Source organism: Benincasa hispida, chromosome 10 (genome assembly GCF_009727055.1).
Source record: "Benincasa hispida cultivar B227 chromosome 10, ASM972705v1, whole genome shotgun sequence".
In the NCBI taxonomy this organism is placed as follows: domain Eukaryota; kingdom Viridiplantae; phylum Streptophyta; class Magnoliopsida; order Cucurbitales; family Cucurbitaceae; genus Benincasa; species Benincasa hispida.
Window position 1 is genome coordinate 2778706 of NC_052358.1, and position 19795 is coordinate 2798500.

The 19795-nt window shown below is 30.3% G+C and overlaps 1 protein-coding gene across 2 annotated transcripts; it reads right to left on the reverse strand.

Annotated features, from left to right (window-relative positions):
* Positions 1–58: 58 nt before the first annotated feature.
* On the reverse strand, positions 59–6910 carry LOC120088219. Of its 2 annotated transcripts, none has more exons than XM_039045360.1 (8): positions 6774–6910; positions 5051–6120; positions 4706–4824; positions 1618–2547; positions 1218–1521; positions 846–1011; positions 584–689; positions 59–494 (listed from the first exon to the last, which is right to left on the reverse strand). In XM_039045360.1, exons 2-8 carry the CDS (start codon positions 5834–5836, stop codon positions 380–382), a joined length of 2526 nt encoding a protein of 841 aa, XP_038901288.1. In that variant the 5' UTR covers positions 5837–6120; positions 6774–6910; the 3' UTR covers positions 59–379. The 2 variants fall into 2 exon arrangements, with proteins under 2 accessions (XP_038901288.1, XP_038901289.1); XM_039045361.1 differs by lacking the exon at positions 6774–6910 and adding an exon at positions 6463–6754.
* Positions 6911–19795: the final 12885 nt, after the last annotated feature.

Genomic DNA, 19795 nt, shown 5'->3' on the forward strand with positions numbered 1-19795 from the left:
TTTAATGTAAACCATCTTTATGAGGTAAAAGAAAAAAAGTAAAGAGGTAGCTCAAGAGTTATGAAGGGAATTTAGTTAGAAAAGCTTCATGAAGATTCAACACTGGAAATTAGCAAATTGGAAGTCCTTCCGCTGGAGGAGAGCGGTAAGTACCTAAATCCTCAAAATTCCCCTAAATAAGGTTTCTAAATTCACTCAACACATTTATTCTGGCCAAGATTAATCAATTACAGAGATTACATATATTATTTCAATCGTCCATCACCGTACAAATAAACTTTATATGTATAGAAATCGGTATGAGAAGAATCAGTAGGTCACCTGTTGAAGATGAATGAATCACTAGTAATCTCATTTTTCATTATTGTCATCTAAGTCATCATAAGGAGTAAGCACGAATCACTTCTAGAATGGGCGCGTGACACATCGGACACTTTCCTCTTGCGTCGACCAACTCGTTAGCACATTTTGAACATGTGCACATGTGCCCACATCTACACGTTGTAAATGGGAGTATATAAAAGTTTAGTGAAACTCGGGACCATAAACACACGAAAAGAGACTAAAAGTTTACTGGGATTACCTGTACAACAAAGCATCAATATGGTTATCGCAGCATATACAACAAATTCCCTTTCTTACTCGATCCCATTTGGGTTCATCGTCTGGCAGACTGTCTTTAAACATCTCTGCGAAGGTGATATCCAATCAGTCGAAGACATGGGAAAGCATACCAAATCATTTAAGTGGTCTAGAGCAGGAATCATATTTAAAAACAAAATTCTGTATATTTTATCTTGTTAGATAAACTAAAGAATCCAGTAGCATTTAGAATGAAGACAAACCTTCAGCACCAGCTGCTCGGTTCAATGCAGAAGAAACTTCTTGCTTTATTGAGCGCTGCAGCTCGAGTTGCATATCCATGCATGTCTCCAACATTCGCTGTAGGTTGCTCATCCTTTGTTGCAGCCTCGACATGTCAATCCTCAAATCATTAATAATCTCCCAATCCTGAAAAATTCAGCAACAAGTTAAAAAATATAACCACGATTGAGTTAAGAAATTGCAACAATTCTTAATAATAGAATGACTATTCGTCAATGGTTTAGCATTGATATTTGCATGTTTTACTTTATTTTTATTTTTTTTTTCCTTATTTCATTTGCATCCTACTGACTTCAACTAAAAAGACGAGGGAAAAAAATGATGAGACATACAGCTCCGAATTGCTGACGGAAATCACGTCGTGACCAACTACCATTGCTCAACTCATTATCCCAAAGTTGCCGAGAGGGCAATGTAGGTGGCAGAGGCAAAGCAAGTGAATGGCTCTCAACAGAACCCGCTTGACCTTCACTCTGCCTATCGTGCTCTTGCTCTTGCTCAGCAGATGTGTAAAGGGGCATCATTTCGTCTATATCCCTGTTACTGGTACTGTGACCTTGCCTCTCTACGTAAGATTGTATTAACTGGTCAAGACTTTCTCGGAAACCACTGCTAAGAAGAGTAGAAACACTTCTCCTGCATAATTAAAGAACAGGTCCACATGTAAATTCATCATTTAGAAAGGTCTGAATTGTAGCAGGGCATGCTGTCAACGAATAAATTTTTTATTACCTGTTCAAAAGTTCTCTGATTTCCCCATTATGCGCATTATCATCTTCAGGAAAATAAAAGGTCTCCAACCTTCGGCTTGATGTAGCCTCCTGATTGGGAAGGCCTTCTTCAAACCAATTCGGCACGTCTTCCACGAAGATAACATTTTCATGGGAAGCTTCAGGGGCATTTTGCAGATGAATATCTCCTCTATATGTCGTACTCAAGAATTCTTCAGACCAATTAGTAGCAATACTTTCCAACTGAGTTTCGTTTATATCTTCTTCGATGCTATTTTCCCATTCATGTTGAAAACCAGATTCTTGCCGATCATTTGGCTCAACTCCCATACCTAGTTCTTCATTCAGCTCCTCAAGAGAGGTAGATTCCTGTGGATCTACATTTTCGAGATCACTGTCTTGAGATCTTCCCGAATGATTAACTAATCCAATATCGACATTTTCATCAAGAGTATTAACTTGTTGAATGAAAGGTTCAACATCCAGTACACTAGTATGATCCTCAGAGTCCGTTTGTGGAATTTCACGGTATAAAAGATTTGTGGCAGTTTCTTGTAAAATGCTTCTCATACCTTGACCTGAGTCATCTCTCATATCTGTAGAGCCAATACCCGCCGTTTGGTTGGCCAAACCATTCTCAGCAACCTGTTCTTGTGACCTTTCCACCACATGAACAGATTCTTCCCTAGCTTCAGGGGTACTTCCTTCTAATTCAGATATAACTTCAGTTAGACCAGTGCTGTGAGAGCCTTCATGACTTTCCACATTACTGATCCCAGACTGTTCGCGAAGATCGTCTAGGACCTCAAAACTCCTTGTACAATTCAGGTCAGTTAGAGAATCAGCATCATCACTGTTAGAGGTGGTGTCAGAATGCCGGCTACTAGCTTGATCTTGAACAGAACTGTCCAATCTGGAGAAGAATCCTTCCCTGCTTCAAAGAAAGTCACAATATCATTGCTATTGTCAAAATGAACGGGCTTTACAGCATTATAGAATGATGGACAAAAATGTCAGGTTGCCATGAACTTAAGTGAAAAACAAACGGGAAAAATTTGAGGTTGACACTAAGGAAACAAAACATGACTCTCATTGTGAATAGAGCAAATTAGGTTGTTTTTGCTTAGTTCGAATTTTCGTAATATTCAGAAATCCTACCTCTTACACTTTCACAAACTTCAAAATAGCTAACTATTATTCAACTTCACAATATTCAGCAGCACCCAATCAAACGTTAGTCTTCCAAGCAGGTAGCAAATTTTGGACCTAAGACTTCTTGGTTGAATATAATGACCCTTAACCACAATGCCCACTTGCCCTGTTGCCCAGTGCTTAGATTTGAGTAACTTGTCTCTAACTTGTAATGAATCCAATGCCAACGAGGAAAACAAACAATGTCCATCAGTGTTAACGTTAATTTAGAAAGAGAAGTTAGCAATAACAAAGGCCGAAGAAGCAGAGACACAAATACGAATATATGATGGTCAAAGAAGCACAGACACAGATACGGAAAAAGCGAGCAGCACCTTGTCTTGTATAGGTTGGGCGGAGCTTGAAGCGAGCCCAATGCAGAGAAAGGATATATGATACGGATACGATACGGCCATACATTAATTTCTAAAAATCTAAGATACGGATACGTTGAAGATGCGTATATATATATATAATGTCTGATTAATTGCTATAGTATTTATTTTAAGTTAGATTAAAATAGATCCAAGAAGAGAGTGACTTTAAAAAAAAAATCCAGTAACGTCCAGTCATTGTTGAGTGACTAGAGTAGACTGTAGGAAAAAATTGAAGAATGAAGTTGAAAATGAAGGGGTGTGAATCATGATTTAAATAGTGAGAGAAAAGGGAAGAATGAAGCTTTAATTATGTTTCGGGTTTTTAAAAAAAAATTATGTTTTTTTCATTTTTAATTTATTTTGTTTTGGATTGTTCAATTTAAGTGGACTTTTATGTTTGGAAGTAATTTTAAAATGGTTGAAATCACTTTTGTCATTTTCAAAATCACCGTAAAACATGTTTTAATCCTTCAAAACTAATTTTGATGATATGAAAATTGCATTTAAAAGTGTAAATTTGAAAACTAAATTAATTTTGAGTAATTAAAAGTATGTTTTCGAGTTATTTTAAAAATGAAAAAAAAAAAAGTGATTTTTGATGATTTTAAAATCACTCCTAAACATGCACTAAAATAAAATGGGTTGTGAGTTGAGCTTTTTAAATGGTTGGACTTAAATTTGAAGAAAAAAAATAATTGACCCACGTATCTGGAAACAGATACGCGTATCTGAAAATTAAAAAAAAAAAAAAAAAAATCAGATACTTCAAATCACGTATCAGACACGTATCTACCACGTATTTGGATTATCCGTATCGTATCCATATCTGATACCGATTCTCTGCACAATTAGAAGTATTTGTACTTCCTAAACAAAGACGCTTTAGGTTAGTTTGACCAAAATAAAGACACTAACCGGTAGTGAACCTTGTAACTTCTGGAGTGGGAATATATGATCCCATATGAAATTGAGCACTATCTTCAGGCTTTAGTAATACGTAAATTTAACCTCCTAACAACTTAACTAATGTTAGGAACATCACTAGACATTAGATAATGTCATCTTACATATCAATGATGATTGGAGTGGGGCATTGATGATGATGATACTGATAGCAATTTACTTGGCAGTAATTTGACACTAGATTTCTGTTCTCTAAGTTTCTCCTATATACCAAGCAATCCAGGATTGCAAAAATTGGATTTAACAGGGTAAGATCTTTGGTCGAGCCGTATTCAGGAAAGAGACTAGGAATTGCATAATACCTACTTTAGAATGAGAAAAATCCACAGTCCAGTTAAGATGTGAAGAAAGACAGTATAGGAAACTTAAACACCGCTAACACTTAAACAGAATGGTTTGAATGTTCCTCGGTTGCTAGATAGCAAAACTCCCCTGAAGGGTACAAGTACAACATCCAGAAATAATACTGCAGAACTTTGGTAATTTAGAGTAGAAAAAGCACCAGTGAAATGAAAGACAAGGATGCCCAATAATTAGGCATAAAGTGTAAAGAAGTACCTCAAACCAGAGACTGTATGTCTTCGCCTTAAAAGGCCCAACTCAGATTCCGCAACAGATACAGATCTTGCATTCGCAGTCAATCTATTGTTTCGCAAAAATCTACTTTTGAGTAATGACTGCAAATAATATCTCATGATTGAATACTCAGTGTTGATAATTATGGGCACTCCAAAAAAAAAAAAAAAAACAACTCAAATAAACATGTTGAGCTCGTAAATAATTAAGAACTTCGTTCTAGAGTAAAAAAAATTTAGAGACTGTGTACGGTATAAAAAATGGAGTAAAGGAAGTACAAAAATATACAATGCATGCAAACGATGAAAACTAATTGAATTGTCTAACCTGAATGCGGTTGCGATGAGCAAAGCCTGACACAGCTTGCTGCTCTGACAATACTTGAATTTCCCTTTGTCTTTCTCTCTCAGCCTTCTTGACCATATCAAGGAGAGCTTGTCTGCCACATAACCTACGAAAACCCCTCCGAGCAAGCTGGATCCGACCTTCATTCTGGCTTCCAACCAATCCATCACAACTTTGTGCAACCTGAATACCAATCTCAGCCGTTTGGACTTCCCCATTTCCACCATGAGTGCCTCTCTGCTGGCTATTCTTTTGCACCCACTCCCTTATCATTCGCACCCTCTCCTGCTCTGTTTCACCAAGCCACTCTGCCCTTGAGCCGTTATTCATTTGGGAAACGTTAGGTGTATGTTCCCCCACACCACTATTCATCCATTCTCTAAAAATTTGCCTAACCCTCTCCCTCTCAACAACCCCAAATTCACCAGACTCCTCATCATCGTTTTGTGAAGCAGTCTGAACGTCAGACCATGTGTCAATATCATTCTCATTAATATTCATCCCCATATTCTCTGAATCATCCCCCCGAACAGTACTTTGCCCTTCAGGTGATTCGATTCTAGAGAGATCAGTAGATCTTCCACTAACGCTCTCCTGCGTTCCTCCCACCACTTGCTCATCATCAAGTCCTCGCCGTAAACGCCGAAGAGAGGATGCCCGGGTGCTTACGCTACTTTCATTTCCTAACTGTCTTGATGCTTGAGACTGAGATTCTCTAATAAATGAAGAATCAAGAACAGAGACATTATGTAAACCAGCAATAGCCATTTTTCACCACGCTATTAATTTAATCTTTCAATCCGTCACTGAAAATGCATAAATAAGCACAAACTTATTAGAAGTTAGAGTTTCAATGATTCATTAAAATCAGGATCGTTGCATCCGTGAATTGATTGTTCCCATGTTCCTCATCTTCACAAAGAATTACACGGCCATCCTTTTCAATCTCTACATGAAATTTCGAAAACACAGTCCCATCGTTGTTTCCCTCTGGCACTGAATCCACCAGCCTTGAGAAAACTCATCGTATGTACATTGATTCCTCGATTTCGCTGCATCAATAACCACAAAGGTTCGTTACTCTAAATTTTCAACTCGGAGAAGAAAAAACACAGCCACACCACAACTGAAAATCACAGAAACATTTTGGTAAATTAAAAACCAAAACAATCGAAACCAGAAGTCTAATCAATCTACCACTGCCCTAAGAATTACCAAGCGATTTCAAAGAATCACACAAATAAAACGCGGTTTTGACTCTCAAATTTTCCACCATTACAAACACACTACTCTTCAAAAGAGAGAAATAATAATAATAATGCAAGCACAAAACGCAGTCTATCAGTCAACCTCCATTTCTTCAAATCCAATTATCAAAATCAAGAGATACGAACCTTCCGTTACATTCATTTCCCCGCCTTCCCAACCAATACACAAAATCAAAACAACGCCACCTAAATCCACATTCGATTCCACAAACCACTCAAATAAAACAGAATCACAATCCACACAGAGATCAACAATCTCAACCAAACATCATCATCGTCGTCGTCGTCGTCGTCGTCATCATCACAATAAGAAGAAGTCGTTGAAACGCAAAGGTTCCCATGTAATCGATTCGAAAACTAACACTTACGGTTTGCAGTGATCTGGAAAGAGATGAAATGCAGAGAAAAAGAGAAGAAGAAGAAGAAGAAAAACGTACCAATGAAGCCCTTTGCCTGTGGTTTCTAAGTAAAGGAAACGAAATCTAAGCTGTATGGAAAGTTACAGAGAGAGAGAGAGAAAAGAAAGAGCGGCGACTTCTGAAATATATTAAACCCACAACACGTCACCGTTTCGTTCCCTCTTACCCAGAATTTTTTTGCCGTAATTCTAACGTCTATAATATTTAGAGAGAGTCCATATCATCATTCCACGTGGCACGTGTCCTTTTCTTCCAAGTTTAAAAAAAAATTATCTTTTTTCCTTTTTTTGAAACGTTCCGATTCTTCAAATTAAATGGAAAGTAAGAAAATAAATTAAATTTAAAAATAAGAAAAATCCCCAACCGTCATCCGACACGTCGTTCCGGTTTCGAAGGGTTGTCGGTAGTATAGTCACATACTATTAATTTTTCTTTTTGTTATTGTTTTATTTAATATAATGAGTGTGAATAATTGAGAGGTAATTAAACCAAAAAAGAAATCCTAATAAATCATTTTTTGAAAAAGAATAAAATAATTTTGAAATGAAATCATGAAGGTTTAGACCACATGGGATTCAGTCAGGGCCAGAGATTTTAATGCTCTAATAAGCATATGATATAATATAAATATATAACATGATTAATTGCAGTGTAGTAGTGGCAGAGCATATCTATTACCATATTAATTTCAATTAATTTTTTTTGAAAAACATCAAAACAATATATATATATATATATATATATATGTATGTATGGGTTGAAGGATATATTACATGTTTGAGAGTAATATATAATTGATTTTGTAAATTCCATTTTTTATACATTCATATTAATATTTAGTTCTATAGTTTTGATGTCAATTTTATTTTAAAAAATGATTGTTTTCAAATATAGAAAAACAAGATAACTTATTTATAAATATAGTAAAATATCATTATCTACATTAATAAATAATAATATTTTACTATATTCATAAATATTTCTAATAATTTTGTCATTTAAAATAACTACCCTTTGAAAATGATCGAGAAGTAAAATTTACTTTAGAAAAGGGAAAATTCAAGGTGGGGCCAATCTCATAGGCCAATTTTTAGTCAATCACTCTACTAAAACTACATTTTAACTAATCGTTGAAAAATCAATTCTAAGTATTTATAAATTTTTTTCACCATAATTAACATTTGTTAAATATCACTTTTAAAAGAAAATTATTTTTGACAATGAAAACGAAGATTTTGACTATGTAAAAATCATTAAATACACATTCACAAACATATCTACTAAATATCAAAATGAACATAATTCAATTGATATAGTATTCGAACTATTAACTTTGAAATCAAAAATCCGAAATTTTCATCTACATATCGTGAAAGGAAAAAAGATATACACCTAAATTATTATTACTATTATTATTTTGGGTCTATTATGATTTTGTCAAGGAAATTGGGTTGAAAATCAAATGTTAGCAATATAATTGAGCAAGTGGCACATTGAAACTAGCTATAGCCATTTTTTGTCCTTTTATTATTTGTTTGGAATGGTCATTGAATTCCCTTTTTGGTGGTACAATTAGGGTTATCATTTTCTTGCATTGTTTTTTTATTCTTTTTTCTCTCTATAATTTTATTAGCCCTATGATTATGGCTCATTAACAATGAATTGGATTTCATATTTTTCTTTTCAATGGCACATTTTAAACAATAGAAATTTATAAATAAATAAAAAGGGAAAAAAGACATAAATTTAGGAGAAAAAAATATAATAAATGTTCGGCTAATTATAGAAAGCTCTCAAACTCTATCTTATGATAGTTCCCTCTAGTCAAAGGGGGAAGAATTCAAAACCTACCATAAAGTAGTATGATATATTATTATACAGGTAGATACATAGCCTATACACTGTTTCACCTTTTTTATTACAATTATTATGGTTTATAATAATTTTTTTAATAGTTTGCTCGAAATTGAAACCTAAAAGTTATATTAGGCATAAAATTCATAGTTTTATTTATTGAATTTTTAAAACCTTCGAATATGTTAAAGGTGTATTAGACAAAATTTTGAAAGTTTAAGAAATTAATAAACACTTGTAAAGTATAAGAATAGGTTAAAAATAAAAATTAAAGATCTATCTGTTATATACTTTTTTAAGTTTAGAGAACATTTATACACAAAAATTCAAGAAGTAAATTTATAATTTTTTTTGTTTGTCTCTTATATAATATTATAATAGTAAGAAAAATAATTTATTTTGTTGATATCTTTGAACCTTGGGGTAGGTTGCATTTATATCTTTTTTTTTATTTATTTTAACTGTTGAACTTTTATCTGTATATATGTAAATTTGGTGTGTTTTTCTGTTAGAATAAATTGTTGAATAATTTAATTGATTTTCTTGTTTTATTTTATTTTTATCCTAATTATTTATTTGTATTTTATTTAAATAATAATAATTAAGGAGTGAGAAAAAGTCGATTTTTCTTCCCTCTTTTAAGAAACCTTTGATGTTAAGTGGAGGTGGTCAAGATTTTTTAATCGTCTTCTTCCTTCGGTAAAAAAAAAATATAATTTTCTGAGAGACACATAAAAATACTCTGATTTTTATATACGATTTCAAAAGGTTTTATGAACTACAAGTCCAAATAAATTTGTAAGATTGCTTAGCTATATACAAGCGTTCTTGAAGGGTGTTATATTCTGGGAGTGGAGTGTCAAATTACTAAGTGCAAGTCGGGGCATGTCTTCTATGAAGACATTGTGAACACACCTCAACCCAAAAATCGCATGATTTTCCAAACCCTTAATTTATGATTAGATATTTTGGTATTTAATTGTTTGACTTTAGAATTCATGTCTTTTTTATTAACTATCTGATTGTAGAGTTTTCCAACATAAATGACTTAAATGGATGTGACAACTAATTGTAAAATTTGGAAAGTATATATTACATCATTTACGACTTGATTTAATATATTTCGAAGATTAAAATCGCTAATATTATTCATTTAAACTTAAAATATATACCGATATCGTATTTACAACATCATTTACAAATTTATTTTTAATACGTTAGTTATCACGCCGATTTACATGTATGGTGTTACAAATAATGTCACGTATGTCTTCCAATTTTCATGCATCATTTATCGTGTCAGTTTTCATTCATAACTTTAACAAAATGCTCTCAATAGCATTTTTGGAATAGTTTCACTCGTTTTAAACTTGGTGCAAACTCAAGGGCGTCGTTCTCTTTGGTTTGCACTTTTGATTTTGCCTTTCTTTCTCATTCGACTATTGCCTTCGAGCTTCTTTGATCTCTTTCTATCATAACGATTGAAAATGTTATGGATAAAAATGAAAAATTTTTAAGTGTGAAACATACCCCTTCGCTCAAGGATATCTTTTAACATGTAATCTATAAACAATTATAATTCATTTTATACCACGTCAAAGGAAAGTTGAATATTTAATAAATTTGTGAACGTGAGTATAACTCAATAGTTAAAGTATATTTACTTTCCTGTATAGTTTTCTTTGTGTACCACCTTTAATGGGTTATAAGATCAAATCATCCTCTAATTTTTGTGATGATATATTCTTAGAAATCAAGGGATAAGAAATTAATCAATAGAAACCACTCTTTTGAGTTATCATCATCTAGACCAATGAGAAAAAGAGAATTCGAATTACGAACAATAAAGAAAGAGAATTCGAATTACGGACCTTCTACTTGCTAACAATATATATTAATTGAATGGGGAGAAATTAATTTAATTGGGAGAAATTATTTAGTTGCAAAATTGGTTTTTTTTTTTTTTTTAAATTATTGTTCACAAGCTTTAAAAAAAATACAAGAATTATTCCCAATAATTAACCAAATTAAATAATGGTTAGAATAGTAATAAGGATTTTATCATTTAAACCACTAAAATGATAAATGGTGACATATATAGAATGCGATCACATTCACTCCCCTTAAACTTAGGTCAAAATCAATTGCCCTTTTATTGTCTGTTGTTTTTCAAACTCTTTGCACTAATTTCTCCACACACATACACACCACTTATAAAATAAAATAATCCTCCAAAAATTGCACCCATCAAATTATTTTTTTTTATTTTTGTTTATTGCAAACTCATTTTCCACCAAAAACCCTATAATCCCCAACCCTACAATCCCCCTTTACTCATTCAACACTCCACCCCATAATAAATAAACTAAGGTATTTTTTTTGGTCCCTTACTTCCTATTTTTTAAATTTTAGTCCTTATATTTTTTAACTATTTAATTTTATTTTAGTATATTTCTTTTCTTAGTTTCTAAAAATTAATTTTACTGAAATTGATCAAATGGTATCACTAGTTTTCATGTAAATAAATATAAGATGTGAATATGCTTTAAAAACTTATAGTAAAAATATCAATAGATAACAAACAATTTTAAAAACTAAAAAATTAGCATTGAGAACTTAGAGTGTATTTGAAATACATTTTCAAGTGTTTAATTTACAAAATAAGTCATCTTTGAAGAAATTGAAGTGTTTGGCAACCACTCAAAATAGTTTTTAAACTGTATTTTAATCAGTTTTTATAAAAAATATTTAAATAAAAATAAGTTTATTTAAAAAATATATTTTTTTTCTCAAGTCAATACAGAAAGATCTTTAATTTACAATTCATTAAGAGTGCATGAACTTAAATTGAACAAAAGTAGAGGAACTAAAGTTAAACGAACTTAAAAAGAAAGGCCAAAGGATATTTTATTCTAAAAAGAAATTATTATCTTTTTGAAAGAAAATTATATAAAAAGTAAAGTTAATTAACTCATATCAAAGTCCCACCAAAAGCCCTAAACACATATAATAAAATCAACTTTTCCAAGAAAGAGGAAGCATATGATATAGTGCATGAAATCTATGAATAAAATCAATATCTTATCCTAAGTTTAGCCAAAAGCTGTCTAATAAATAATTGGCTGCGACCAAAAGTTCATAATAGGGGCTTTGTTTAATTATTTTAATCATTAAAGAAAAAAAAAAGTTGGCCAATGATAATTCTTTAAGCGATGGAATTACCTTTCTTTCTTTCTTTTTTTCTCCAAGCCTAACTTTTTCACTCTTGATTTATTATTTTAATTACTCTAATTTTTCCCCAACTAAAATTATTCTAAGTTCGCTTCAATATTAATTGTTTACCACTTTCCATTCCATTCTATTCTCCTTTCTGTTTCCCTTATTAATACAATGTCGACCCCACCTAATAAAAACACTCCATTTATTTGTCTTTTTATTTATTTATTCCGCATTTTTTTTATATTTCTTTTTTATTGCTTTTTTACAACTGCGCCGTGGATTATTTAATACATGACCAATTATTTCAGTCTCTAATTTTTTTTTTTATAGACATACATTAAATTACAAATATAGGAATTTTAAAGTTTTGGTTTATTTTTTTTACTTTAGACCTAAAATTTAAATTTACATTTAATAAAATAATTAATTTAAAAAAACTTTTGATTTTCTCTCTTTATTAAACAGAAAATTTCAAGTTTTAATGATGACCAAGATATAAAAACGAAAATTTAAAAATCTATTAAATATTTTAAAAAGTTCAAAAACTAAATTGATACATAATTCAAAATTGAAGGGCTAAACATATAATTTAATCTACATCTAAAATTGGAAAAGGAATTAAGTAGGGAAGGTTGAAATTGAATATTTTAAATGTTTTTTTTTTCCAATTATAACATTGTAATTATGGGGTAGGATTCAAACTATTATTCTTTAAGGGAAGTCTATGGTCTCTTTTTTCTTTTAAGACAAAGTATGTTAGTGTCTTAATCGCTAGTGTTAGGTTTAGAATTTGTAGTGTATAATTAAAGAAGCGATCCAAATACATGGATTTTAATATATATATATATATATATATATTGTCATTTCAAGATTAATGATTCAACATTTCAATTCTAACCATTATTAAACGAAAAGATAGAAAAAAAATATAATAAAGTAGATTGATAGTTGATACTATTTTACTATACATCTATCAATTGTTAGTATCATTGTGATATATTAAGATAACTACCACTCCAGTTTCATATATGTTTTATTTTTATTTAGTCTCTAAACTTAAAATTCGTATGATTTAATCCTAAAGTTTACTTTAAAACTTAAACAGAGCTCTTACTTTATCAATCTATCTTATTAAGATATCTTGAAATTCAAATCTACTTAGAAACTTAACATGTAGCTTCAAATAATTGTTATAAGCTAAACGTATAAAGTAATTAAAGCAAAAAGATTTAATCTATCACATTTTTTTATTTTTTATTTTTTGAGAAAACTTAATTGTAATTGAAGTATTAGTGACTAAAAAATGTTATAATAAGATTTAAAACCAAATTTCATCCAAAATATTAAAACCACGAGTTTTATTATTATTATTATTTTATTCGTCAATTGAGGCCATAATTTGGTAGATGTATGAGAGGCAACTAGCTAGTTGATTGATTGATTATGAGACTATGATCATGTTGAGGAGGACAAACAAAAGAATCTAAACACATACCCCAAGTTACCAATTGACTCTTTCCTTTATGGATTGTTATGTAGTCACGTTTTGATTCTAACAAATAATTTCTTATCTACTATTCTTAATTTTAGATGTATTATATAAAGTCAATAAACTCTAAGCATCACTTTATTTTTTTCATGAAATTTCGAGATCTATCATGTGGGATATGAAATCAATAAATTTGTATTCTCCAAAATGTGAAGTTCATCTAGTTGGTTTTGGTGCAGAAGTTTTGGTAGGAAAAAATACGAGAGTGTTATACTTCTTTTGTCCATACTAGATTTTAAAATATAGAAATTATTCAGTTGAGTTCATCTCAGTTTGTATATGAAAATTAAGAGTTAATTATAGTTTCTTGGCCCTTGAATGTGTGATTGACCTTGGAGGTAACACAATAACATTTTGATTATTATTTATCTTCATCGATATTGTTTTAATATTTGTGGACCTCTATACTATTTTAAAGCATGTTGATTGGGCAATTAATAAATGAAGGTAGAGTATGTAGAGTATGAAAATTTTATTTCTACCATATTATTAAAAATTGTTAAATTATTTAGGAGGTGTTTGTGCCCTTAACTTAAGTAGGTGGAATAGGTTTAGCCGACTCCATGTTCAGGACTCTAATTATAATAGTTGGCAAGACACTCATTATAATAGTTGGTATTTCTAACCATTATAACCTTGTTATAGTATTTAGTAGTTGTTACCGTATTTACTATTTCCTTTTCCTTTTTTGTTACAGTGTTTACAATTTCCTACCTAGACTAAAATAGTCTGCATCCCAATTACATATTATTATAATCCATAGACATAATAACCACAATCTATTATAATAACCAATTCAACGCCGCAATCATCCCTTTAAAATTTAAAATAGTTATGATTGAGTAACAAATTGTTTAAAATTTTGGATTTTAATTGATATAAAAAACCTACCAAATTTGAGGGTGTGTTTTTTCTTTTTCCTTTTTTTTTGAGACCACAACATTTTCTCTTATCAAAATTTACTCCCACAATATAATGGATTAATAATAGTGAGAAATTATTAAAAGGTGGAAATGACAATTTACAAAAGAACAAAATATGTTGTGGGGGGAAAAGGGGGTGTCTATACAAAGAATAATGAGACAATGAGATAGAGATAGAAAGGGTTAATTGGTAGCAAGAACACTTATTTGGGAGTTAGGTTATCTGTCTTTCAGTCTTCTTTCTTTCTTCATTGATATATAATTATATATGGACCTTGCTTTGTCCTTCTCTTCACATTGTGCCCATATGCCTTTGCCTTTTTTATTTATATGATTCTTTTCATATTCACATACCCCCATGAGGAAATGGTTAAATTCTTATGGGTCTACAAACTAAATCCTCCATCTTCCCCTTTTTTTAAAAGATAAACCCACTCATAAATTTCAATCGTGTTTATAGCATACAAGGGCAATAATGTCAAATTGAGTATTAGTTAATCGTTATAGTCAAGAAAATTGAATCGTTCTATGAAAACTATTTCTTATTGTAGGGCGTTGAGTTGAGTTCCAAAATATGGATTTAATATGTTTGAGTTGGTAAGTTTGTGTTTGAGATTCATAGTTGTATAATCAAAAGTTAGGAAAAACATTAGAAAGAGAGGGAGAGAAATAAGGGAAGATGGAGTTTTCTTGAAAATGTGCAAACTTCAATAGTGAACACTATTAAAGTTGATGAAGTTAGGTTATTTAATACCGGCTTATGAAGTTGGTGGGACCAAATACCTCCTATATTTGTAATATATTTTCAACTCTGAAAAAATTGTTGGATATTAGTATATTTCTTTATGAGGTTCATATTTAATTAGACGAACATCGATGGTGATATTCTCTACGTTTTAGGATTAATTTAGATGGTTATCAATTATCTCATGGCTATTTTTGAGAAAAAATAAATGACTCACTCATAATAATCATTGGATGTCAATTCAAAAATAGTTATATCTCTAACAACAATAGATAAAAATTCAAAGTCCTTTTCTCCCATTCACCTAATGACATTGAATAATTGTTCTGTCATATCGTGGTAATCTCATATCATATCGAATATTTTCTCCTACTTATGTGTTATATTTCATAATTATCTCAAAATATATGCTTTTTAGTTGAGTAAAAGAAAATAAAACACAATTAAGAATGTGTTGAACATATTAATGGTATAGAAATAATATAGTTTTGCAAGTTGCTTAAGAAAAGGCACAAAACACTATTCATTTGTGTGACAAACTTTTGTAGGTTATACTTTAATTTTTTAAGGGTAGGGTGCCCCCCAATTAGGCCCATTAAACGTCAATTTATCTTCATGTCCAGCTCCTTATTTGCTTATCAGACATCGTGCTTCTCTTTCAGGAGGCTAACTCATCAAAAGTTAAAGAGAACGTTGCTAAGTAGGTACATCCGTGACATATCTAATCAAAATCATTCACTTGTGTGTGTATCAATTCTAGACAATTCTAACAACGCCTTATCTTATTCTCCATATCTTTTATCTAATTAAACAACATCTCTATTCAAATTTTATCATATTTTAACATGTGAATCTCTTATTCGCTCTTCACACTTTTTCTTGCTCTCTGCGCTAAAAAATTAATTAGCATGAGATATTAAGTAGTTAGTTTTAAGAGGGTAAACTCAATGGATCATTCAAGGAGAATTGACTTATTTTGGTTAAACATCAATGGCTGACCCTATGTATCAGCCATGCATCTTGAGGAGGTCGTCCCAAACCGATCCAGAAGGCAAAATTATGTCTAGATGTTTAATTTATATATAAGCTTTTAGGTTTATTAGCAAGTGAAATAAATCTCATGACTCATCACGGTTAGTAACGATTTGGTTATATGATCTAAGAAATTAATTAGTAAATAATTGTTACAAATCAATTTTTTATAAACATTTAAGGTACGTTGAATTCGTACTATCTAAAAGAGAGCAATAATATCGATTATCAAAGAAAATAAATGGGTTGTCATGGTTTGCTAAGAATGTTGAGAGCTAAGTGGATTTGATCCAAAAAGGATTAAAATGCATAATTAAAATGGATTTCAATTATTAAAGTGATAAGTGGAAAATGATTGGTAAGGTAAAGTGTTTGCAAAAAAAATGGCTTTGGAATTGAGTGAATTATTGGAAAGTGTGTTTTGATTTGGCAAACTAAATTGGTTAGAGTGTGGAAATGGGGTTCCCAAGTTAGGGGACTAACCCAAGTTTAAAGCCATGAATTAAAGACCTTAATCCCTCAAAAACATTCTTTGTATTTCTACCTAACTATCATTAAAATAATGATATAGCACAAATTTGTCACACCATATAGACAGACTCTCATGACCTATTTTTCCCAATAAAAATAAAAATCAAATTTGAAGCTAGCTAAATGTTATTAAAAGTGGGACTTCAATTTCTCTCCACCATTATTTATATTTTTTTTTTTCATCTCTCTCACCTAAAATTTGATGTTAAAGGAAAGGAGTGAGAAGAAGCTAAAGTGAAAGGAAAAATAGCAAGCAAACTAATCTATATCTTCAACCAACAACCCTTTTTTTTTTTATAGAAAAATTTAGATACATCCTAGACTGCACTCATCCATTCTGCATTTTTCTCTATATAAATAATTAGGAACTATGGAATTAGATGCAACCTATACTACATCTAATCATTACTTTTTTCTCTCCCTCTTTTAATTTCTCTCAATTATATCTTCTTTATACCTTCTACAGTAAGAACTTTTATTCTCCATTTTGCCTTAGTTGTGTTGTTGACAATTTTTTTTCTTGGGTTGATGCATTATAAGTTAAGGGACCAACCCCTCATTTTCTTTCAGCAAAGTGGTGCTTTCCATGGCAATAATCATCAAGGAAATTTAAATAAGAAAAATGTGTTTTTTTCCACAAAATTATATTATATAGTTTAGTATTAGTCCTTATTATTGGTTTTTTAAAGATATTATAATTATCAATATTATCTTGATAGGTTCTTTTGCATTTACTACGTCATAGGTGTGTTAGCATGTCAAATCCCTCTATAGTTAGTTTTAATGAAATTGAAAAAGAACCATTGTGTCGACAAGATCAATTTTTAGATAATATTGAATCGATCAATTACACTATAATTTTTTAAAGATATTTAATTTGAGATATAAATTGCTTTGTATGATATTTTTCAAATTATAACCTTGTAAAGGGGGGAAAATGTAATATTTGGAACTTTTATAGGCTGTTTTTGGCTCATTTTAAGGTAAAATTCAACCTATAATAATAATGATAGACCTTGAGGGGCAAACTAATAAATATGATATGGAAAATAAATGTTGTAGTTGCTGATGTGGCAAGTCATATATATAGATTTATTTTTCAATTTGATTTAATAGATTTCATCTCTCTCCTATTGAAGAAAAGGGAAAAAGAAATGAGAATTGCTATTAAAATTGATCCTATCATTTTTTTTTTCTCCTTTATTATTTTATTTAATTTTATTTTTGTGTGTGAGTGTGTTTTTATTTTATTTGTGAATAAAAAGTGAGTATCATAGAAGGCTATATTATATATCCATCAAGACTTGACAATGCATGGATTATAAAAAGACAGAAGAGTACAATAAGGTCATGACCATGTTTCTGTTCCATATGATTCTCCTTCTTTTTCATTCTCTAACCATCAACTTCTTACTTTTTTTTCTCTCCAATGTCTTTGGCTCACATTAAATCTAATTCTTTCTAGTTTTAAATTGATGATATAAAAAGAAAAATAAATCATGAATGGAAGGAGGGGTAAAAATGTAAAATTATGTAAGCTTTGCTACAATTATGAATTTATTTTCTAAGAAGATTCGAACTATATATCTCTTAATCGCTAACACATTTATATGTAAATTAAATTATGCTCACTTTTGTACGGTTATGAATTTATACTATAAATAAGAGTGAGACTATTACTTCTACTAGTTTTAATTTATAACTATATTAAGTTATTTTCTTGCATTTAATCAATCAATTAATTAGAAGTTTGGTTAACAAAGTTTTTCCCCAAAAAAATTGTTTTTATTTGATATATGGATATTCAAACACAAATGTTTAATATCAATACATTTGTATCTCAACCATTCAACCTCCAAATATTTAAGAAAATATTGAGTAGATGTTCTTTGATAGAAAATTTTCACAGGTAGAAAAAATGTCAAGTTATTTATAATAAAAAAATATTAATAGACATTGATAGATTTTCTTTAGATCTATCAGTGATAGACTTCTATCAGTTTCTATCACTGATAGATTGATAGACTTCTAATCGTCTCTATAGCCTCTATCAAATAATATTAATTTTTTTTAAATAATTCTCTTATTTTTCTATTTTTAAAAATGTTCTTCTTTAAGTAATTTTATTTTGTTTTTATATTTATCATTAATTTTGACTATTTGATAACATACTTTTAAATAGTTGTGTATTTATAAAACATTAGAAGAGTAAAAGATAAAATCACTTTAAGCCAAGGACAAGTATATATAAATTTCAAAATATCGATTTTCAAAATTCTAAAATTGTAGAATTCATAGAATTTAGGATACCACCTTTAATCTAAAACAAATAAATTTACGTCACTATAAATATATTCAACCGTAATTGACATGTATTATTCTTTTTAAGATCATGTATTTAAATTCTCATATCCGACCCTTTGTTATTAAAAAGACAGAGAAATAAAATCACTAAATATTTAATATTTTATACCACACCTTTATATGAAATTGTTCTGCTGAAAAAATGGCACACGTTATTGCATACATTACACAACTTGTGATTTGAGCATGTCTGTTTGTTTTGAACCACAAAAATCTAATTTTGGTACGGATGAGCGTCAAAGTTGAGGGGAAAAGAAAAAGTTGATAGGTTTTTCTTTTCTCTTTTCATGGGTTTTTTTTTTCCGTATATATATATATATTAAAAATTAAAAGATATTGAAAATGGGAATTTGATTAGTCAAATCAAAATTATAATAATAAAAAAAAACAAAATTTCCATTATACGGCCACGCGTTTGACGACAAAACGCTCCGGATTTGATTGTAAGAAGTGGCCGACCGAGCCCTTGCCATTGCGACGAGACGGGCGTGACTGGCGACACTGAGCCCTAAATGCCTAATAAACACACTTACCAAATCTTCTCCATACTTAATTTCTTTTTTTTTAATAATTTAGGTATATTTTAATTGGTTTGTGTATTATTTTATTGATTATAAAGTGTGAGGTTTGAATTTTTATGTAAATATTTTGTTAATTTGAAGTTCATTTTTATAGTTTCGATGTACTTGGCGGGTAGTCTGTAAATTGTGGTTGGATCACCGAACTAGATTGTAAAAAAATGGTTGCAATTTAAATAGTAGATAAGTATTTTTTTTTTTTAATAATGACATGTTTTAATATTATTTTAATTTTTTGTACCTAT

What these genes read in the sequence shown, in the direction of transcription:
- LOC120088219 (XM_039045360.1), bottom strand. Translation starts at nt 5,836, where the DNA reads ATGGCTATTGCTGGTTTACATAATGTCTCTGTTCTTGATTCTTCATTT. An exon ending in CATACAGTCTCTGGTTTGAG is followed by an intron (nt 2,548 to 4,705) that starts GTACTTCTTTAC and finishes TCTTTGAAGCAG; the next exon opens with GGAAGGATTCTTCTCCAGAT. An exon ending in CCGAGCAGCTGGTGCTGAAG is followed by an intron (nt 690 to 845) that starts GTTTGTCTTCAT and finishes TCACCTTCGCAG; the next exon opens with AGATGTTTAAAGACAGTCTG.